Raw genomic sequence first — 24,772 nt, 5'->3', positions numbered from 1 at the left:
TTTAAAGTATACCTCAAATAAATTCATTTTAAAGAGAAAAAAATTAAATTGTCTAACAAGAATGACTCTGAATTTTTAAGTATTCTATAATACGTTAGGAGACATGCATTATAAATAGTGGATATCAGTTGACTAGAAAGCAATCTCAGGCATGCTTACCATCTCAGGCATTGCACAATGTGTCATATACAGTAGTTAAAATTTTTTCATAGGTAATACCTCACAAAAGTATCCACAATTTCAAAGGAAACTGAGAAAAAAAAAAACCTCTAGCTTATGCTGGATTCCCTATAAACTTTATTCAAAACTAAACTTAGAGTGGTTTATAAACAAAATTCCTATAAATTACACATAACTACTCACTCAAAATTTTGGTTAAGTTCTCCCACTTTGCTAAAGAACTAAGGCACACTAGAATTCTAAGAGATTGGGGAAGGGAGTGAGCCTGGTGGTGGGTATTATGGAGGGCACGTATTGCATGGAGCACTGGGTGTGGTGCATTAAACAATGAATCTTGGAACACTGAAAAAATAAAATTAAATTAAAAAAAAGAATTCTAAGAGATGAATGGGGCAATAAAGACATGACTAACAATAAAACACAACAGACACTGTAAGTCACAGAACTACAATAATTAATAACTGAACAGAGTATTCTAAAAAGGCAAATATAGTAATAAAATACATAAAAGTATTAAAACCAGTGGTAAGAATAACATCTTAGTACACAGTAATAGGTTTTCTGAATGTATCTTCTTTTATTAACTTGATATTAAATCAAGAACACTTGATTCCTAGGTTCCAAGATAATTCTAAAACACAAGTACTAAAAAATTAATATTTGAATGGTATGTTTGATAATGCTATTCTGTTTTGTTGGAGGTCAGGAAATGGAGCATTCATTCCATTTAGTTCAAAACCAGATTGTGTAGTTTGGTATAGCAGTATCAATTTTTTAATATTCCACAAACAATTTTATTTTCCTGATACTGCAGAATAGTGCTTCTTCAAGTTAATAGTGGTAAAGTAGAAGTACCTTTAAAAAAAGAGTTCCATTTTGTTGAGGACCAATAATTTTGTGAAATGCTATAAAAATTCTGCAGCAATGTTCAACAGCTATAATTTCTGAAGGCTTACTTCCAATTTCTGCACCTATTTCATCTCAGACCAATCACAAATGGTCTGGAAACACTATTTGAGTAGCACTATTATAAAGGAAGAAATAGTCAAAACAAAACAAAGCAATGAAAAAGGGTGTCTTTCAAAACTGAACATTTGTAAACCAGTTTTTTAAAAGGATCCAAACACTCAGACTATATAATTGTTCATATATGATTTATCAACCTAAAGGAAAAATGTTTATGAATTAGCCACAGTTCAAATGAATTTGAATTCATGTTCAAGTCATGAATTTTGGCACTTAAAAGTTTAACAGAATTGACATGAAGAACTCTTCAAGAATAATTAGTTTATCAGACTCCCTATTTTTTAAAAAATCAATTTTACTACACTCCATAATCTTCCTTATAACAATGAAGCATGCAGCAAAAGTTATACCTGCTAATGAAAACCGGAAGTGCTTAAAAACAGAGTAACTATGAACTGGTTTAAACAGTGAACTCTGACTTACCACAGTCCAGGATTCCTGCTCTTTAGGCTCCAGAATTCCAGAATTAAAAATTTCTAGTAATTGTTGAAGCCCTCCAGCACCAACAAACTGTAAGCAATTGTGAGAGTACTGGTAAGAGAGACATAGCTACAAAATGTCATAAAAACCTGTTTTTTGATTGAATAACTGGATACATGTGTAGATATTTATGTACATGCATACATAAAAGATTATGTATCTTTAATCTAGGAAATTACTGATTTAAATAACCAAAATACTTCTAAGCAAAGTAATAACACATCTTATTTTCAAGAAGATTTTTTAAGAGATTCTTGCAAATATCTAGAAGGATATTTTTATATTCCATTGACCATTTAATTGCAGACACTAGTATGTCTTAACAAAGTATTCCAATAAAGGAAAAAAATAAGTGCTAAAAACAACAGCACCGAGGCATTAAATAATCTCACCTTTAACTGTGATTTTGAGTAACACACAATTTTTAAACTTTATTTTAATAGTAATAGCTTTATTTTAATAGTAAATTAGTTTAAAACCAATTAATAATTATGATACCTAGTTTTGGAAAATTAGAGAGAATTTTTATCAATACACTGCATAACACGTATGATCAAACCTTGCAACTCCAGGAATTTTTACTATTTTCCACTTGATCCTCACTTGAATCATCTGAATCTGGATAAAGATCACTGTAACTTCCCTGTGGGAATGGCAAAAAAAAATAAGAACAGGTGCAGGAGAAAAAAATTTTAGAATTAAAAAATAACACATTCTGGAATTCAGCTTCAGACAAAATACAAATATTACAGGGTAAGAATGGACATTCAATTACCGTTGACTCTCTCCTTATCCTCCTGTTGGGTTTTCCTAGTGCTTCAATAATTTCCAGGGCATATAATAGCTTGTGAGCGCTTTTAATTTTGAGAAGTTCTTTCCAATTAAGTCCATCATTACTCTTAAATTAAAAAAAGAAAAACACAGGTTTTCTCAAACCAACTTACTAAAGGATCCCTCCCAAAATAAATTTTTAAAGAAAGTGATGCTATGTAAGACCTCAAGTATTATATATACACTGAAATATTTTCAAACATATGAAGACCTAGTGTATAACTGGTACTCAAAGTATGCTTAAAACACCATTCATTAAATTTTGTTAAAATTAATATACAAACAGCAGCATACAAAAAAAAAAAATCTATCTTGTTAACCCTCACAACAGATGAGGCAATTCAACATCTTTCCAATGAAAACACTCTGCAGCCTAGTTGAATGCTTTAACTTTTAAAGATACAGCAATAAAATCTATATTTAATAAAGTCACACCTACACATTTAAATCACAAATATATAAATCATGAAATATCATTCTATTCGAATCTCAATTTATGATGTGATTTTCACACAATGTACATCTTTGACAACAACATTATTAGAGCTACTCCGAGTCATCCCATTTGCCAGGCCTACCGTATTCACATCTAAATCATTTGAGATATAGGACCTTCTGAAATCACGTGGCCAAGAACCAAATCATAAAAAACCATTAGCATACAACATTAGGACACTGTTTTTCCATTCCTCCTGTAAGTGTTCTATTGGTTATCTCCACAAAATAACCCTTTATTACATAGCTTTTTAAAAATTAATATAATTTTAACACATCTTTAACAAAGACATCTAACACACTTATGAGGTCATGATCATATCGGAATACAGAACATAGTATGAAAAAATACTAATATAAAGACAAATTATGTTTTCTAAAGATAATTTTAGAGAACAACCTTAGCCTTGTATTAGGCCTATATTATTCAACCTCACTAACAAATAAATGAGTATTAAATGAACTGGTGCTTTTTACCCATTAAACGGGCAAAATTTTATTGAGGATATAGGTCAACAAGCAATTTCATATACTGGAGAAATGTAAAATGGTGCCATCCTCTAGGAGAGTGAAAAGACTTTATGGGTTTACCTGTTCATCTGAGATATTCTGGAATGCCATCAACATGTTAGGACATGTAGGAAGAAGCATCAGTAGCTCCCATACACGCCTAGAGAGATTTTCTGCATGAAGATGAAGTTCTTCACATCTTAAGCTCTATACAAATAAGAACACTGCTGATCAAGACAGATCGCTTAAAAAAAAAAAACCCTACACTTGAACTTTTTGCATAAAACCCTTATCAAATTTGTTAATATTTTTCAGTCTTACTTTAAAAGTGAGAAATAAACCATTTTTTATGATAAATAATTTATACCTTTTTTATTATTTTATTTTTTATTTACAAACAACAAATACATTTATTCAATAAATTGATCATGACAAGGTAGTAGTTTTTCAACTTGTTGTTACTGAATGCTTTTTGGGAAAAAAGTAACCTGTAAATCTTGGCACTTTATTTAGGAAATGTTTCAAATAGAAGTGAAAACATCTGTTTTACAAAGCCATTCAAATAAATTTCAAGAACATTACCAACTGTTTCCTCTTTGCAGGTCACTACTCTAACTAGGACAAAGTCCTGGTGATGATGAATTAAATCCTTGATCTCACATCTGGCAAAAGGAGTACAGCTGTTTCTTTTTTATACTGCTAATCCATACCTTATTCTCCAGTCTCAGATAAGCAGAGAATTAAGAGGAAAGCAAACAATTTTAAAGAACCTACGTTTTGACATTATCTATTAAATCTGAATTCTATTTTTAAGATTTATCTCACAGAGAGAGAGAGAGAGAGCACACGAGTGCACAGCAAGGGGAGCAGGGAGCCTGATGCGAGGCTCAATCCCATGGGATCATGACCTGAGCTGAAGGCAGATGCTTAGTGACTAAGCCACCTAAGTACCTCTATATTTGAATTCTTTAAGATCCTGAGATAATAGTAACCCGAAGAATGTATCAGAAAGTAAGAAGTAGGTTTCTTTTATTTAAAAAATTAAAGCATAACCTCAAGAGGTAAAACAACTAAAGCTAAAATTTACCATTTTAGAATTTTCCAGAGTATGAATTTTTATGTCTATTACTGCTGCTGCCATAATGATTTTTTTCACTATTATAATGGGATGCCAAAAGATTCTTCTATATACTTATAGAAAGTTTAGTTCTTTATGTATAATGATACAAAGCTAGTATACATTGAAAGCAAGCAAATCTTGGAGTTTCAAAGTATCCTTTGCTTTTCTCATCCCGATGAAGAAAAGCAACCCAAAGTAACATTTTTGATTTAGCTGGGGAAATGGCACTGAAAGTTGTTCAGTAAAAAAGAATCCATTCCTTTGTAAACACCAAGTTTAAAAAAAGAAAGAAAAAAAAAAAAAGAAGGATGTATTCTATGCAAAAAAAATATGAGGGGAAAAAAAAACCCAGGTGTAAATGACTATATGCTATGTTATGGTTAAAAAGCCCTACCCTTTATTTTTATTTTTATAACCTTCTGCAAAACCAAACCAGTCTTAACAACAAAGACACCCCACAATGACAATGGCATACTTGTCACAAAGTCCAGCAAGTATCTACTATAAAATGAATTCTTCCAGTTCAGGCCTCAGGTGGACTATTACAATGGCTTATTAATTGGGCCTCCTACCTCCAGTCTTTCTCTAATGTCCACCATAGTAACACCTAAACTTTGTTTCCAATAGCCCATAACAGCTTTCATTTTGTTCCTTTAAAACCTTCCATGATGATGGCAATCCATTTTACAAAGAAGAAAAATCTCATATGGCCCTTTGTGGTACAGGTTCCAATCTCCTTTTTGGTCTTTTTTAAAAAATTACACTATACTCATTCTCCCAGTATTTCAAACATGCATTCACTTTTCTGTGAATCTATAATGCTTCTCTTTGCTCCCCCAGCTAGACCCAATTTAAAAGACTCCCCTTTTGCAAAACCTTCTCCAAATTTTTGTTCCCCTACCCTAAGTTCTCATAACACACTGCACAGCCACCTCCCAGAAAAGTGAAGAATTTTTCTAATTATCTTTCTTGCTTTTAAACTGCCCAAATGGTGCTGACATGAAGAAGTCATTAAGTATTTGTGGCAAAAGGTAAAAAATCAAGGTTCAAGGCCATCTGTTACTGATTATTCTACTTGAACAAAAGAAGGATTTTTAAAGGAATTTTTAAATTTTTTAAAGATTTGTTTATTTGACAGAGAGAGAGAGATGGCACAAACAAGGGGAACAGCAGAGAGAGAGGGAGAAGCAGACTCTCTGCTGAGCAGGGAGCCTGATGTGGGGCTCAATGCCAGGCCTCTGGGATCATGACCTGAGCTGAAGACAGATGCTTAACTGACTGAGCCACCCACATGCTCCAGATTTTTAAAGAATTTCAGTAAAATGTGCCACCACAAGAGAAAAGGCTATGGGGAACAGAGGACTCAACAGCAGCTACCATGCATCCATGATCAAACACATTTTGGAAACATGGAAAAGAGTCATTTAACATTCTTGAGAAAGAAAGAATAGTAGCAATTGATTAAAGAATAGTAGAAAGCAGAACAGTAGAAAAAACAGTAGCACTGAATGTTACTCAATCTCAAAATAATTCACGGCATGAAACACATCAATGAACATCATCTTAGGATAAGTCCATTTAAAGGCATTTAAAAAAACAAAGTCAGCGGACTCATACTGAATCCTTTAGGTGATCTCATATACTCTCTAGAGTTCAAATACTATCTTTATAGTGATTACCCATATCTTATTTCTCCAGACCAAGCCCATGCTCGGAGCTCCAAACTCATTTATCCAACTACTTCCTTAACATCTCCACTTAATGTCCCACAAACATCCATTCTTCATCTCATTTGGAATCTACCCAGTTGATCAAGACAATCCTGGACACAATCTCCAGTTTTCCTTGTTCCTGAACATGAGTCTATCCCACTCTTAATGCAATCCAATTAAATCAACTTTATTTGTCCATTCCCATCATTCTATTCCAGGGCACCATGAAGTCTTCCTTGGATTAGTGCATTAGGATCCTCACTGCTTTTTCTATTCTTGCCAAATAAATCTATTACCTTGAAAACCAGAATCAGAACATATGCTCCTCCCTCTGCTTAGAACAGTTGACTGCTGTTCACCTTACTATGAGTAAAATGGAAGCAAGCTGCCATAGCCAGTCTGGTTCTACTCACCTTTCCAATCTTGTTCCTCTCCCACTACCCTCCCCATTCCACTCATTATTAGCTCTCCAACAACTCCTAGACCTGCCTGATTCCTTATATGAAGGGCTTCAGGAATGAGATTATTGTGTGCAGATGATCCCTCAATTCTCCTTATTTTGCTGGCTCCTTTTCATCTTTCTAACTCAGATCACTTATGGTTTCCCTCAGAGAAAAGTTCCCTGACCAAATAATATATATAAATGAGTTTCTTATCACTACTCCCTAATAATGTTAGTCTTAGCAGCTACCTCTATATAAAATTTAGCTGTTAGTTTACCTGAAACTATCTGCCAGGCATATCAATTATTTTTTCTTCCCCACTGGACTGAAGGCTGAAACTGTGCCTACTTTGATTGATCCTTATAAAACAATACTTAAAAGAGTATAACCAGATCATAATAGGCACTTAAATACCTAATGAATAAATGGGTTCCTGGATTTTATTGTTCTTAAGAGATTATTGAGAATGAGGCACCTGGGTGGCTCAGTCAGTTAAGTGTCCGATTCCACTTGGGTCAAGATCTCAGGGTCGTGAGACTGAGCCCTCTGATGGGCTCCCTGCTCAGTGGGAAGTCTGCTTGAGATTCTCTCCCTCTCTCTCTAGCCCTCCCCCTGCACATGCACACATGCTCTAATAAAATCTTAAAAGACATTACTGAGAAATTATTTTCCACTTGAAAGACAAATAAAACACTATAAAAATGAAATGATAAAGTCACCTCACTATCTTCCACTGCCACTTTTCCTGAGGGTGGTTTAAATGATGCAAGCATTTCTAATAAATCAAAAAGAGTAGTTAAATGAGGCTCCTGTAAAAGCAAAAGCATCGGAATGTTGTCTTTCTGAGGAGGTGGTAGGCAAGATGCTGGCAGCTGAACACCTTCCCCTTTCCGTTCTCTCCTTGGTGCACCCAAAGATACAAATACCATCTACAAAAACAATACCAAAGGGGGAAAACAACAACACATAATTAGACATATCAAGTTTTGGTTTACTAAATCTCAGAAGTATAAAATAACTTCACAAACTTCAGATACACTTAAAACAAAAGCCATAATAACTGCTTTTGAAGGATACCTTCAACAATTTAACTGTTGAATATAATAGTCAATAGATCATTTAAACTCAAACCACATTTGTATGTACCTGCATATCTTTAAAACCAAGCTCATGAAGTGCTTTTTCATCATAATCCGTTGTTAACTCATGTCCAGATGAAATCATCCTAACAGGTCCCATAAGTCCTCCTTAAAAATAGGAGAAAACGTTAAGTGAACATTTTTATAAAAGCTAACTTATGTACTGACACAAATATATGGTTACATTATGTGAGCCTTCCTCTTAACCACTCAATCTAAAGAGCCTCATTTCACTAAATTAATCCCTTATTCTGCTTTTTCTTTAAAGTACTTATGAGCATCTGACATTACATATTTATTGGTCTTACCTCAAAAAAAAAAAAAAAAAAGGAAAAAATAAAACCCAGTTCTATAAAGGCAGACATTTTATTACATTCAGAGATGTAGTTCCAGCATTAGAACATAGCAGGCACTCGAATTTCTTGTTTAATCCATGAAAATTTTTTTAAATAGGAAATGCTTGGTAAGAGTAGAAAATTAAGCAAAGTGATGAAATACCTAATGAATAATTTAAACCTTAAGATTGTTGAATTTTATTAAGTTCATCTGGAAAAATTCCACTGGACAAACACTACATAGCTCCTTAGAAATGAATGAAATAAGGCTACTACTTTTCCATAATGATACAATTCTTCATCAAAACTATGTTACTGTAATTTTAAAATATTTTATAATAAGATTTTATTTTTTTATTTGAGAGAGAGCATGAGCAGCAGGGTGAGGAAGAATCAGGCTCCCTGCTGAGGGGCTCGATCCCGGGGAGCTGGGATCATGACCTGAGCCAAGGGCAGATGCTTAACCCACTGGCCACCCAGGCACCCCATAATTTTTAAATATTTTTAAAGCTAGTATTGAAATTCATTTCTCCATTACCCTTTTGGGTTTTCCTCTCAGCACTTCTGATATTGTTTAGTTTATCCACACAGTTTATGATTCAGAATAATTTCATCAAATTTAAAATGAAAATTCCATTATGGTTTTAGATAGAATATGTAAATAAATTAACACAGTTATCTCTACAATATTTGTACAGAGACATGCTAAGCAGATATACGTAGTTAAGTGTTCATTCATATATTTCAACAGAAACTCTATGTTAAACTTAACATACTTTGGCAGACTTTTATTAAAATGTCTTTTCCACCTTATCGAGATAATAATACAATCCATGACTGCTCATCTTTTTCAAAATATTGAAATAAAACATCCTTAGCTACGATGAAGTGCTAAGATAATTTACACGTGGCTTTGTTCCAAGTGCATGAGATACTCTAACCATGTATAACTTTGTTCCAAAAGAAAACTAAGACAGCTAATACTTTATTTAGGCTTTTGGATTCTACTTGATGTCAGACAGGCCTATACACTGTATTACACATTAACTTTTTATTATAATGGTTGAGTTGGCTTTTACAATTAACGGAACAGCTTTCTATCTTTTGCCACTTTTGAAAGCATCTTTTTTTATCATATCAAAGCAACTCTCTCAGGTCCCCTCCCTCCTGGGAGCTTTGTACTATCACTTTGCTATTGCTCAAAATAAACCTTGCTTTCCTGCCCAAGAAAAGGAAAAGAAAACAAAGAAAAAAAAAAAAAACCAAACTGCTTATTCCTTAAGAGCTCTAGAAAGAGTTACTACCTTTTAAATATTTCAAATCTTAATGTAGTGAATGTTTCAAAACAAGAAAAAGTAACAAGAAATCTGGAAAAACTCTTAGGTTACAATGATATATTAACACATCTACATTTTACCCTCTGAAATTCCAATAAAGTAAATTTTCAAAATTTCACTAATTTTAGACCGGGAAAAAAAGCAAAAAGACAATACCAACTAAGTTTGCAAGCTGAAAAGCAAATGAACTTGTGGCAACTAGGAAGACCCCCAAAAAGATAAATCTCAATCCAGACACAGGCTTACAATCTATATTTATCCTGGTTGAACACAGGAAGAAAACCAACACCTGACAAAGCGGGGGGGGGGGGGGGGGGGGCAGCACAGGGAAAAAGAGAGGGAAAGGAGAAAAGGAAAATAAAAGCAGTTCCATGATCTGTGAGACATTAACAAAAAGTCTAGGATACTCTAATGTAGGGGCCTAGAAATTAGGTCAAAGGGAAAGGAAAAAGAAAAAATATTTGAAAAAAATATAATTGCTAACCTTTATCTAATGTGAAAAATATAAACACAAAGACCCAAGAAGCTGAACTTACCCAAAGTGCATATACACAAAACACAACAAGGCACATTAAAATCAAACTGCTGAAAACCAATGCAACAACAACAACAACAACAAAAATTCCTGGGGCTCCTGACTGGCCCAGTTGGTAGAGGATTCAAGCCCCACACTGGCAGTAGAGCTTACTTTAAAAAAATTTAAAACCCAAAACAAGAAATTTCTTTAAAATCAACCACAGTTGAAAAGACACTGCAGGGGCACCTAGGTGGCTCAGTCAGTTAAGTGTCCAACACTTGATTTCAGGTCAAGTCATTATCTAAGGGTTCTGAGACTGAGCCCACCATCTGGCTCCCTGCTGGGCACGGAGCCTACTTAAGAATCTCTCCTCAACAACCTCCTAAAAAAGGGGGTGGGTTCACCTGTGTGGCTCAGTTGGAGGAGTGTCAGGCTCTTAATTTTGGATCAGGTTGTGATCTCAGAATCCTGCAGTGAAGCCCTGAGCCAGCTCCAAGCTCAAGCTCGACACTGAGTCTGCTTGGGATTCTTTCCCTCTTCTTCTCCTTCCCCCTCCACATGTATGTGCCTTCTAGTCCTCATTAAAATAAATAAAATCTTTTAAAAAAAAAAAAAAAGGTACAGTGTATATACAAAGGATGAAAGAAAAAAAAAAAAAACACAAGCAATTAGAATCAGAAACTCTATAAACCAAGTAACAATGGGTTTAACTATTTACTAAGTTCTGAAAAGAAAACAATCCTTGACCTACAATTCTATGTCCAGGGAAAATGTCCTTCAAAATAGAAGGTAAGATGAACTCTTTTCTCCAACAAAAGCTTGAGAAAATACATCACTGAAAGACAAACATTCTTAAAAGAAATTCCTTAGAAAGAGAAAAAAAAAAGAGAGAAAAAACAAATGGAAATTTTGATCTATACATGGCAATGAAGAATGCCAAAATGGTAAATACATGGTAGAAGAGAGAAAAGATGAGATGAAACTAATAAAGAATAATCATATAATTTGCTAAACATTCTACTTAAAATGCAGGAACCATGAGTCTGAATTTTAAAATATTCAACAATTTAAAAAAAACACCAAGGGCCTCAAAGATATCTGAACCATGAAAATAGGAGCAATGAGAGAACAAAGAGATGTTAGATACTAAAAGCATGACAGCGAAAACTCAAAAGAAAAAAAGTAAAAGGTGAAAACATCTTTTAAAGCCAAAGAAATGTTTAAAGCCAAAGAAATGAAACATGAGAAAAATAAGTAAATTTGGAACAGTCCAAGAGATAAAACATGTAGATAATGAAAGAAATTATTAAACAGCAGACAAGAAATCAATAAACTAATTCAAGAAAATATCCTCAAACTTAAAGATACAAGTTGCCAAGCTAAGAGGTGCCAACCTATACAGTAAGGTACCCATCACAATTGTTGAAAACAGGCCAAATACTCAGAAGAAGGTATTACAAAATTTCAGCGCATTAGGAACAAGAAGACTGTTCTCCCCCTTTCCTTAATCTATCAAATTTAGGCTTATCTGTCTCACATAGCAACTAAATAACATATTTTTAGGAATATATATACCCAAGGTAAAGGTATAAAGAACACGAACATACAAACCACACACACAAAAACGATTAACTAAAAAATCAAGATAGTGTTAGAGGGAAGAGGAAAAGAGGATATTAAAGAGGAATACACAAGTAGCTTCTAAAAATGTTCTAGTTCTTAATTAGGATGGTATGTACATGGACAGTTTTCATTTTATTATTACTCACTTCATATTCTCTTCTCTGTTTATATTTCAACATAAGATACCTTTTGACCAGAAAATTCTGTAACATAGGTATTTAGCCAACACGTATTAGATGATATATGTGTGGGGATATTCTCTGTGTACTGCTCGTAAATAGCAAACAAATGCCCATTAATAGAGGATAAGTAAAACACATCATGGTACCACGTTACAGAATATGTATATTTAAAAAGAATAAAGCAACTTCCTATACACACTATAAATGGAATGCTACCATTTATGGTTTACATACATGAGTAATTCTTACATTACTTCTTGGTATCTCTTGACGGATATGTAAGAAACCAACAACTACATATATATTAGGAAAAGGGAAACAGGTGGTTTAGAGATAGGGGTAGGGAAACTTTTCAACATCTATTCCATTGTACCAAGAATATTTATTAATTATTCAAGAAAAAATACTAAGATCTGATACTTTAGAAGATGCCAAAGAATTATCACTGCACACAGGCAAATTAAAAATCCTAAAAAGCGGCTTTTAAACTTTAAGATTTTTTTTTTCTAAATATACATACAGCCTGTTACATTTTACTTAAAATTTAAAGGTCTGAAATTTTAACAGCTTTCATGGTTGTTACTCTGATTAGCTCACACTTTATGTGCAATGGAAAGACACTAAAAATGCTCTAATGGTTACAGTAATGGAGGTATCAAATATACTTTTTGGAGCTATATGAAAAATTTCTTAATGTGATACTCTTTTGAAGGGAAGGGGAGATACCACAAATGGGATTTTTTTTTTTAAAGATTTTATTTATTTGACAGGCAGAGATCTCAAGTAGGTGGAGAGGCACGCGCAGAGAGAGAGAGAGAGAGAGGAGGAAGCAGGTTCCCCGCTGAGCAAAATATCCCGATGTGGGGCTCGATCCCAGGACCCTGGGATCATGATCTGAGCCGAAGGCAGAGGCTTTAACCCACTGAGCCACCCAGGCGCCCCTCACAGGTAGGATTTAAGGGTGTATTATTTTCATATGCTCTGGGGAATAAAAGAAAATATACCAAAATGACCAAAAAATTTTATTGGGTAAAACTGGGTACTTAAGTAGTACATGGAAAATAAAACTTGTAATTCCCAAACTGCTTATCAAATAACCTCAAAAGTAAAATTTTTTTGAGAAAAATGAGAAAAAAAATTTGCAAATAACATCTGTAGGAATTCTTAACTCTTCTCTGTGAATCAATGGCACCCTACCAAAAGGAGGGGAGCCATGAATATGCCTGATACTCTTAAAAGAAGCAAAGGTTCTAAGCTGATATATAATAGAATCTAGTAATTATGAAAATTTAAAATGTTGGACTTACCAGGAAACTCTCCCTTTCGACTGCTTTGACCAAACTCCTGAAGCTGAGCTTGTTGATTTATTTGTTCTTTCTGTAAATTTTCATACCAATGAGTTACTTCAGCCCTAAGATCTGCTACCTGGTCACTAGGATACATTTCAATAGTCATCTGAAATATGAGATGCAACCAATTTAAAAATATAACAAGAACAGATATTTGAACTGGGAAATGTTATCAATTTGAAAACTAAAATTATGTAACTACCTTGTCAGGAAGTCCAGCTGGTTGGCATACAACCCTTAGCGGCAGGGACTGTTTGTCACTCAGTGCTTTCAAATGACTACTAATACCAGTGCCTTCAATTTGCCACTGTCTGAGATGGTACGCAAACCTAAAACACAGAAAAACCACACACAGGAAGAATATCATTTTAAACCACCTTAATTTTACAGAAGTTTTTAACATTTTACAAAATGAAAAAGCCCACAGAAGTTTCTAGCACATTCCAATTTACTCTACAGCATTAAGCTTAGATTCATCATACTGCCATCAACTTAAATGCGTAAATACAGCTAAGAGTTCCTTAAAAGATAGTTTACAAGAAAAATTACTAAGGAAAAAATTTCCCATTAAGAACATTATTTAAAAAAAAAAAGAACTCTATCTTTTTTTTTTTTTTTAAAAGGGCGGGGAGAGTGGGAAGTATTGAAACAGGAGAATTCAAAGAAACAAACTAATCCAGGAAGTGAAATTTAAGTTCTCATTCCTACATTCACAGGAGAAAAAAAGGTTATTAGGAACATTTTTCAGAGACAGAAATGTATCCTAGTACATATATGCCTAACAGAATTTGAGAGTTGATTCCATGACTGCTAAAATTATAAAATAAACCACAAAGACTAATCTTAAGGGAGAAAGGCATCCAGCAAGGTCACTCACTAAATACTGTCAGTTTTCTAACTGATTTTCAGTTGTTTGAAGACAGGATCCAGGATACCTGAATTTCGTTAAGAAAAGAATTATCAATGTCAAAAACTAATCAGCAATTCTAGAAGGATGAAAAGTAAGGAAATAAATGGACTTGATATCCTAGAAGCAATCCAATATCCAGCTTTCACAGTTAAGTAAACGAGTAATCCTAATCTTATTTTAAGACCAGATAATTCTTAGTTGTGGGCAGGGGCATGCAGGCGAAACAGTCTTGTGCAAAGTAGGATGTTCAGAGCATCCTTGGTCACTATCTACTATATTCCAATAGTACCCACTTTTCCCTTAAGCTGTGGTAATCAAAAGTGTCTTCACAAATTACCTAATGCCCCCTGGCCAACAAAATCACTCTGACTGAGAACCACTCTTTATAACCTTTCCTCTTTAAAAAAAAAAGTTTTAAAAAACAGTTTTATTTACTCTCTTAATATAAGGAACATACAAACACAATAAGTACTTTATATTTTCATTCTATAAATGGTAGAAAATTTTAAATTAGAATTAAGCACATTAAGCACTTGAAATTGTACAGTGATACCACATAAAGGTGTGCATGAAGATTACTGACATTTTAAACTAGCCCTCAGTGCTTTGAATATTCAATTTTGTTTTCTAGTTTCTCTACCTGCCACCAAAAAAATAAATATTTATATAAGTTACTTAACATCAACATTAACTTTCAGAGTAAAACATGAACAAGTATAAAAGATTTCTAGCAAAGGATATTACACAATCATTTCCCATGAGTTAGAAAAAAAAATTGTACATCTGAGAAGGGATTTTTTAACTGAAATTCATTCAACTTATAAACAGTACCATTGAACATAGGAAACTTAATTTATTTTTAAAGACTTTTAAAATAAAAACATATTTTAAAAACACAAGTAACACTGTGTGAGAACTAAGGGTTTAAGCCAATAGGCCCTTTCCGGTTTGTTGTTTGTAGACTCTGAAGCAAAAAAGAAAATTTTAGAAAAATTTATATCATCTCATTAACAGTAACTATCTCTAAGAGGAAGAGATGATAGATTATGATGACTTTCATTTTTTGTAGTATACCCTTAATATCTGAATTTTACAAATAGTACTTATTTTTATTAATTTGAATAAGACACATCACCACATTTGTTTTGTTTTGTTTTTACTTTTTAGAGTGGTAAAGTAATGAGGCAGTGTGATGTCTGTTCCAAAAACTCTAGAGTTCCCTTACACATTCTTTAAAAACACAAGGTATTATTTAAGTATAATTCCCACAAGTTGCAATCATAATCAAAATAAAGAATTTTGCACTGCCTAAATATATTAAAATCATGAAGCCATGTTATTTATAAGGAATGTGTAGAACATCTTTTTATTATTATTTCCTGTTAATTTAAATAGAATCTCAAAAATATCGATTATATGACTCATCAAACTCTGAAGTTGAAAGATTAATTTTAACAATTTTTGCCAACACAGTTTGTTGTATTTTTACATTTAGTCATGATTTTTAACAAACAGAATTTCTTAATTAAAACTATCTACTCACCTTCCATTTCAGTCGATATATTCATAAATGTAAATTTGCTTTATTTCTGTATTACACAGGGTATGTCTAAATTAATTATACAGATATTCATTAACACAGAATTTTTTGATCATGTTTCCATGGTAAATGGAAATTCAAAATTAAAATACTGTCTCCTAGTCCAGGAAGAAAAAAAAACAGCAAATGAAACAAATGACTCAACTTGATTCAACTATGAGAGATTATCTGATGTTCTTGGTGAGGGTTTTAGTGAAACTTTTTTTGGTGGTGGTGTTCTGCCTTTCAGTTGTAATACTTTCTTCGAGTTGGAATTCTGTCTAGAGAGTCTACTCATGCATATCTTCTCAGCGTTTTTTAAGAATTCTTAAAGTTCCACAATATTTACTGGGAACCTATGTTGCCTTCTTGGCAAAATGATACATATTATGAATAAAAGTACTTCTATTACTAACCCTTCACTTGTGGTAAGTTAAGCTTTCTACCTGCCCCAACAAAACCTTTACTTTAGGAATACTTTTGTACATGTCAGCAATGGGAGGAAAAAAAAACAAAAACAAAACAACGCCTGAAATTCACTGTAATAATGTAGTATAAAACAATTACCTTCTCCTAAATGCTTCCAGATGTGTCTTCAGCATAAGGAGTCCTCTTTCTATAACAGTGAGACTTGAGTGTGATTCCTGTTCAAGACTGCTAGAAGCTATCATGAGACTCTCCATACACTTACTAATAAATTCTTGCTCCTTCTCCAAACCCGTTTTACCTGAAAATCAGATGTTTAGACAGTATATCAATCTTTATTGTTTGGCTATGTTAAAAAAATAATAATAAATTGTAGCTAAACAAAAATCCTCACATAAGAAATTATCAGACAGTATTTTAAATCACTCACCATTAATATAATAGGAGTTAATATACTGGATAGCTGCTCGACTGACATCACCAGATTGTGCTCTTAAAGCAATGCCCCAAAATTGGTCCATACCACAAAGCTAAGGAAGAAAATATGACATCTATAAATCTTATTTTCAACAATATAAACAATTAGAAGACTGAAGTAGTTTCAAGTTTCAAAGCCATACAATATCAAAGACTTTTAATATCCTATAAAGCATTTAAAAGGCAATTCCTATTAAAATTAAATAACAAAATGATAAAAGCCTTGAAAATTTCCTCAACTACTGCAATACACGTGTACTGGTTCTAAAAAAAAATTATAAAGCAGCTAACTGTGTGTGTGTGTGTGTGTGTGTGTGTGTGTGCGCATATGTGTAATGTTTTAACCAAAAGCTGTAACTACATAGTGGGAAAAACTCAAATCCCCAAAACGCACTACAAGTGATTAAAAACAACATACACATAATTATTAGCAGAAAAAAGCTTCAATGTTTTCATCCAAATTACTCTGATAAAAACCCTCTGCTTTCAGATATTCACAGAAAAAAATTTTAAATATGCTAACCCAAGTTGTTACTTAAATTTATGATGTTAACTATGCTATGACAAAGAGAATGTGTTCACTAAAAACTACAGAAAAAGTGGAGTCGAAGTTCTCAAAAGTTGGGCAGGCTGAAGCAAGGTATTCTTCTAATAGGTAAACCTTTGAGTTCATATCATCCACTTAAAAAGCAATATTACATCAAAATTAGAGTAGGAATACTTCTGAGGTAAAACAGATCTGTCTGAAATTACCTTGAAAGTTATCAAAAAGACCACAATATTTAAAAAATACAAAACACTATTCAAACAAGGAAAAAAGGTAGGAAGATACTATGAAAGCATTCTAAATCCAATTAAAATTATTCTTTACTACATAGGCTAAAACCAGTTTTCCCTATCTTTCTCTCTATAAACAACTCCAACTTCTAAAGAAAATTAATGAAAAATGTGAGAAGATACTATCTAAATCAAAGCTAACATTAATAAACTGGAATGTCCAATGAAGAAGACTTTCAAAAAACAGTCTGTGCTGGGTGAGTCTAATAAATAATGCGTTCAAAGAAAACCCAGCAGCCACCCATTGAGGCAAATGGAATAGTAAGCCAGAAATAACACTAGCAATTTGTGAGTCTTCAGTTAATGAATGGACATGGCTCAAGGTCAGAGATGATTTAAGGTTGATTCTATTCTAGGAACTCTGGTGCTGTCCAAGAGCAAGTTAAAGTTTGGTCACACAAATGCCGTAACAATCAGATTTTAGACAAATCAACCTCCTAGTGGACAAAACTACTTGACTGTATTAGCTAGGAGCTTCTACAGTACTTTTAAAAACATTCAGGTAGCCTCTTCTGCATCAAAGAATGTGTTTTCATTACATACAACCAAGGTTACATTTGGTAACCAAAAACGAAAAAAAAAGTCCCAAATTTGCTTTGTACAACTTTTAAAATCAAAAGATAAAGCTTTTTAAAACCTAAGAATAACAGTCTTCATAATTAATAAATTCAATGGTTGGCAGACTAAATAATTCAGTAATCTAATCTGAAGAATAAAAGAAAAATCCCATAAGCTGACCTAATAAAATGTCAAGTCTGAATCCATACCTCAGAGTTTGAACCGCCATCATAAGCACTGGTTGCCAATCGAGCCAAGTTACAGAGATGCTGAAACAGGTTTAAGCCAGTCATGCTAATCGTTTCAGGTTTTAGCTGGGGCATCTTAAAAAAAAATTTTTTTTAACTAGTTAAGTGTGATAATTAATATATTTTAATTTATCAAATTTAGATTAACAAATTTAACAAACATAATTTTATTGTAACCCACTGCAGAAGAAAATGTTATCAGCTCAATATCTTAGTGATGGTTTTAAAATAAAAAAAAATAATAATTTAATGAAAATTTTATTCAGGTCATAATTAAAACCTAATATCTATTTCAATTTTCAATATATACATAGATAAATCAGAGGATATAAATAGTTTTATCATTTATTGTATATCTAATCTCATACACATTTAAAAGATGTGTAGCTGTATGTACAGTTTGTGTTTAAGTTAGGGCTTGAAATTAAGATCCTTGAGGGTTTATCTGTAGCTTTGTAGTAGATCTATTAAGTGATTTAGTATATATGTACCAAAACTCATTCATATATATTTAATTCTACCACAGAGATAATATTGGTTTGCAAAGACTGTATATAATCTCAAAAATAAGTATAAAATAAAAAGTCTATTGCTTTAATATTGTCAAGTTTCAAAATCCAAATGGAAAATTATTACCTGAACCAACTGGGGCATCTGATAAAGAACAAAAACTGGATAGAAAAATATCTTTAATAACAAGACATGATGGTGCTTCCTAAAAAGGACTTTTTGGAATCCAATCAGGAGATTGGTTTATTTCTGCCATAGGACTGGCTAAAACCACAGCCATCTAACTAAGAGTCACAGAATATAGCTCTCACTCATATTCATATCAATATAAACACTGCAGAGGAAAAAAAAATCAAAGTAAAACCTACAGGACAAAATTATATAAAGACTGCTAAAAATAGTACATTTGTCTATTTTACAAATCGATGTCAAAAGAGGAAAAAACTAACATTATAGAGTTTTTATTTCAAGAGATAAAAAGGAAATACAGGAAAACAACAGGAATGGTAAAACTGTCAAGAAATAAAATTACCTTCTCTAGGAAAAGATGTTTGTAGGTTTCCATTCCCATAGCATGTTGATCTTTACTTCGAACTTGATTTAAAAACCAATGGAGTGCATCATCATAACACTCAGCATCTTCTACTAAACAATGCCATAAAATGTCGACTTGCTCTAAACTTAACCCTAGATAAAAATTACAAATTTTGAATCATGGTACATACAATGTTTTGGTCTTAATTCAATATACTAGAAGTGCCAATATATGCCGAAATATAAAGGGAGGTATTTTATACAATTTGTGTTATAAGAGATTTCACATAATTTATGCTTTCAAAATGCAAAATGTACTTATACATAATCCATATATAAATCATCTAAAAATACACAACTTATATAGTATCCTACAAGAGCCATTTGGTCTGGAAAATCACTCTCATTAAAATAAGGACATACACTGGATTACAATAAAAATGATTAATAGGGTGGGGTAATCCCAAAAGTTGAGAAGTCAGTTCTAAGGTTTAATTAAGGGTTAACAAAGTACATGCACATCATGTTCAAAGACCATTCTATGCACACTGAAGAAAAACAATAAATGCCAATAAGCATTATTTTTGGAAACTACTGCCGGGGTGGGGGGGAAGGAGCTGTATGATGAATAAAGCAAAAAGTAATTGACTGCCTAAAAGAGGAAACAGCAACACATCAGGATATTCAATTAGCTGGGAAGCCAATTTAATGAGATGAAATCTGTATAGTACTTTGACCCAAGTATTAAATGATTCCAAAGTCTGGCAGAAAAAAGGCAAAAGAACTGTTCAGAACTAAGGGAAGGCAATACAGGCAATCACAAATCTGATTATGGATAAAGAAGAAAATCCAAAAAGGGTAGAATTAAAGCATCATAGGAATTTTTTAAAGTGTATCATTAAAGGGTTCCAAAGCGTAGGTTGTTTCCCAGAATCGGAAAGGGATGGGAAAATATGATACAATCATAAGAAACCTCTTTCCTGGGAAAGGTAGGCGAGATCCAGAATAGAAAAAAAACACCTCAGAAAATATTTACGTAGTAGCAGTATCAGTCTACAGAATTTGATCACAAAATAAGTACCCTATCAATTTCTCATATAGCCATACAAGTTGAAGAATTTATACCCCTGGGAGCCAATATTAAGAAAAAGAAAGAAAGAACGAATGAATGAATCAGAAACAATCTTTACAGCATATTCTAATTTAAATGCATTCAATAATTAAGAAAAGAGAGAAGAAAATTAAGAGCTGTAAAAACAAAACAAGAAAAAAAAAACAGTATCCAGGTTAATTATAGTAAACTATATGATAAAATAAGTGTATTCATAAATGACCGAAACACCAATCCACATTTAATATAACTTTGGAGTAACTATATTATACCTAACAGGAATTGTGCCAGGAAGAACAATTATGATGTGGGAGAAGTGAAGTTCTCAGTTTGGTTTTTCTCTCAACAGTAGCTATTATACGCCTATACAGTAAGAATCTATACTGTGCTCCCTGGAATGGGAACAGCAAAATTATTCATTATTCAAAATATTTGAATTCAAAAATATTCATTATTATTTGATACATGAATTTCAAAAATATTCATCACTCAAAATAGTGAAAAATTATTCATTATTCAAATACTGGGAAGAGTGGTTAACAGTTTCCAAAGAGAATCTTAATTAAAGAAACATGAACCTTAGTCGTGTGGAATTATTTATGCTGACAATACCTGTCTTAGGTTGACTTCTCCATGTGTAAGACTGGTTTTATGTATTTTAAATTATTTATTTCTTGTGTATTATCAGTGATAATGGGGGTGATAAAAGACCTAATAACATGAAACAGAAGTTTCCTATCAAAAACCAGTGTCTCATTTTTAAATCTTTTGGTATCACTTTAGTGGCATTTGTTACAAAGAGCTTAACTTGAAGAAATTAAACAGGCGAATGAGTAAATGGTGTATCTCAAGCACAGACATGGACTTAAAAGAGCCATGATGACACCTCTCAGGCTAGCAAGACACTTCTAAGTCTGACTATATCAAACATAGCTAAAGAAAGAGAGTATGTCCTAAAACAAAGTTTGTTGACAAGGATACACAGAAAAAGTGTGGAGTGAAAAATAACAACATGTGTCCCGCAAGAGAAAAGCAGCTCTCGCCAAAAGGAAATCAAGCTTCCTCCTCTCAAATATACCTAGAGTGTGGTTTTAGATATGGTCCACACCCTGAATATACCAGACCAGTTTTTTTAAAGTTAATTATTAATGAAACTGAATTTTAGATTAATGTAAATAAAACCAGGGACTCTAAATATCTCTATCACCTGTGAAGCCAAGCAATTTTGGGTTGAGACTAAGACTAGCCCTAACAACAATAAGTAGACAGTGGCTGTTTCCAAATGGAGTGTCAGAAGAATTCTATAACTAAAAGAAATAAAAAATACAGTCACCCCTAAACATGGTATCTTCTATCCCAAATATCTTGTTCTTGAAATGAGCTTTTTATCCACTGAGAAACTGGCATTTTCAGAGACTGAAGCAGAAATATGTCAGGGTCACGCTCATACTGCCATACATACTGAGGACATTCGGCATTGAAAATATGAATTAAATATTAAATAGTCACTACAGAAATCTAAAGGCATGAGCACATTTAACTGGACTCTTCTAAGAGTCAATACAGACCTAAAAACTGAATAAAATACTGATTAAAAGACTGATTAAAAAGCTTACTGAAATGATCAGGTGATCCCAGAGTTGAAAACACACAAGTCAAGAACTGAAGTCGAACTTGAACTTCGGCACTATGGCTGTACCTATATTTAAAAAGTCATTAAAATAATTAACTGAAAGAGCCTACTTCTTAATTATTTTTAAAGATTTAATGGTCCTAATCTTAAATTATACCAAAGTAAAATTCTACTTTAGTATCATAATTATTAAATATTTTAATTACAATTGATCCTCGAACAACATGGGGTTTAGGGGTGCCAAACACTGTGTAGGTGAGAATCTGTGCAGAACTTTTGACTCTCCCAAAACTTAGATACTAATAGCTTACTAATGACCAGAAGCCTAAGTGATAACATACACAGTTGATCATGATGTATTTTGTATACATATTATAGACTATATTTTTACAATTAAAGTATACTAGAAAAAAGAAAATGTTACTGTGAAAATTGTAAAAGAAAATACACTTATAGTACTGTACTGTATTTATCAAAAAAAGTCCACATGTAAGTGGACCTATGCAGTTAAAACCCGTGTTGTTCAAGGGTCAACTGTATATAACTTTGGTTATACAAAAAAAAGGTCATAAAGCCAAATGGTATGTTTGAGATTTATGTTACTTAATAAATTATAAAAATCTGCAAACAATCAGAAAACATACTTTTAAATTAGATGAGAAAATACGTAAGAACTCAACAGTGGAACAAAAGAAACATGTCATTTTGAACTTATGCAATATGCACATAGGTTAGAATAAATAAACTGCACTTCTATCCAAAAAATACATGTTTCATTATCACTGTCCCATCAGTGATAATACTATATTCCATAAACAAGAAATGCTAATGAAATATCATTCCATACATCTAGTTCACAAACAATACAGCTAATACAAAACTGGCATTTTTAAATGTTACTTCAAATCTAATTAATGATAATCCATGTGCACAAAATCAATGGTAAGAGTTGGAGACTTATTAAGTAGGTGATTTCACAAAGTTCTCTGGGAATTCAATTTGTAAGCAGGTCCAAAGGAACAGTATTTTAAGAATCAAGTGTTGGTCTCTCAGGGAGGAAGGGTAGGAGATGCATCTGAAAGAGCTATATAGGGTCCAGACTGTGGCCAGCCTGAAATGTCAAACAGAAGAATTTGGCATTATTCTGGATGAAAAAGGAGATCACTAAAGGGTGTTGAGGGGAGAGGGGACTCATGATCAGGTCTGCATTTTAGGATTCCTTTAACAACCCTGCGAACTGCATACTGAACTTGTCTGTGATAGTACAATCTAATTCCCACAAGCACCTGAACACCCAATCAATGTAACTTAATCAATCATAAGTTCTTAGCTCTATGTTACAAACCAAAGGCTAGTTGTGGATGAACTGCCCAAATTACACTGCCAACAAAAGGCAGCAGCCAGTCTGAGCCCTGATCTATATCCCAGGTTGCAGAGAGTCAAAGAGCCTCAATTCAATTTCCTATATCTTCAAGTAAGTATAAAATTTGAAAAGCTTCCTAAAATTAGCTGGTTTCAAAAATTATACTAGATTTGCTGTTCAAGTTTAAAGTTAAGGTTTTATAAAAATTAAATATGCTGGATATACCTTTACTGCTCCTTACTGTCTCATATTAATATTGGCAAAGAAAAAATGAACTTTCGCTTCATTATTGTCACAGGACCTTTTGTGAAGGTCAGAGTATGTGTGGCAAGATGGCTGGGGGCACAGAGAAATGAGTAGAGTAAGCAACTCACAGACTAAAATGACATCCAGGTAAAATTCAAGATCAGCTCTTAACAGCTTCTTACCCTTTTACTAAAAAGGACCAATTCTGTAGAAGAAGCCTTGGAGTACAGGTTCAAATTCAAGTTCTATCATCCATCAGTTCTGTGATTTTAAGTAAGCTACTATACTTCTCTGAGCCTGGAGGACTTGGTCACAGACATAAGGGGAGAATGAAATCTTGTCCTGTACAAAGCGCTTTTATTTCCTGCATACTTCCTTCCTGCACTTGAAACTCAGACTAATAGACCCATAACCCCAGAAGGCATGGACTCAGTCCCTTTGTCCTCTCTTCTTTGGTTTCCACAGCAGAGCCACTGGCTCCACACTTCAAAGGACTCCTCTGCTCTGTCAGGGTCTTAGTGGCTGCTGAAATCACTAGCCAGGAAATTTCTTGAAATGCAAAACAAAGATAACATCAATAATGGCAAATTCTCATGGATTTGTCCATGGCTTCTGACATTACAGGAAATGTAAGACAAACATAATCTCCCTACATGCATGAAATTTTAGTGGCAAATTATGCCTTAAAAAAAAAAAATTCTGTTTGTAGACTCTATGTTGACACAGTGGGATTTTCTCTAGAGGCCACTGGAATCAAGAAATATGTAACATGTCTATTTGGGAAATGAAGTGTTATCTCTCACACCACAAGAATCTTTTTGTCCTAGGTGAAAATCTGAGAACTTTGTCCACTAAAAAATCCCCATGGAACAAATGCAAAATAATGGGCCACAAACTCAAGACATCAGTATACTTTAACAAAGGGTAGCAAATGCACAACTCTGTTTTATAGCCTGTAGGAACAAGGCAGTTAAGAGGACAGACATCTCTCTGTTCTAAGGTTTCATTCTCCGTAAGATGCCAGGCAACAAGGTAAGACTGGAGGACTGAAAGGATACTAT

The 24,772-nt window shown here is 33.2% G+C and overlaps 1 protein-coding gene across 4 annotated transcripts in view; it reads right to left on the bottom strand.

The window, feature by feature from the left end:
* USP34 (ubiquitin specific peptidase 34) overlaps positions 1–24,772 on the bottom strand; it is a 242,333-nt gene that overhangs the window by 90,523 nt on the left and 127,038 nt on the right. For all 4 annotated transcript variants that reach the window (XM_047745811.1, XM_047745813.1, XM_047745812.1 and 1 more), the window contains 13 exons: positions 22,086–22,168; positions 19,357–19,511; positions 18,276–18,389; positions 16,625–16,724; positions 16,336–16,495; positions 13,482–13,608; positions 13,238–13,385; positions 7,944–8,044; positions 7,517–7,726; positions 3,604–3,729; positions 2,462–2,584; positions 2,246–2,329; positions 1,630–1,716 (listed from right to left, as the gene is read on the bottom strand). In XM_047745811.1, the coding sequence (XP_047601767.1) occupies positions 1,630–1,716; positions 2,246–2,329; positions 2,462–2,584; positions 3,604–3,729; positions 7,517–7,726; positions 7,944–8,044; positions 13,238–13,385; positions 13,482–13,608; positions 16,336–16,495; positions 16,625–16,724; positions 18,276–18,389; positions 19,357–19,511; positions 22,086–22,168 (1,618 nt within the window). The remainder of the gene's footprint in view (positions 1–1,629; positions 1,717–2,245; positions 2,330–2,461; positions 2,585–3,603; positions 3,730–7,516; positions 7,727–7,943; positions 8,045–13,237; positions 13,386–13,481; positions 13,609–16,335; positions 16,496–16,624; positions 16,725–18,275; positions 18,390–19,356; positions 19,512–22,085; positions 22,169–24,772) is intronic.

The sequence above is a fragment of the Lutra lutra genome, chromosome 9, assembly GCF_902655055.1.
Source record: "Lutra lutra chromosome 9, mLutLut1.2, whole genome shotgun sequence".
Taxonomy (NCBI): Eukaryota; Metazoa; Chordata; class Mammalia; order Carnivora; family Mustelidae; genus Lutra; species Lutra lutra.
The sequence above is the reverse complement of the archived record's forward strand: the minus strand, read 5'-3'. Positions and strand labels throughout refer to the sequence as shown.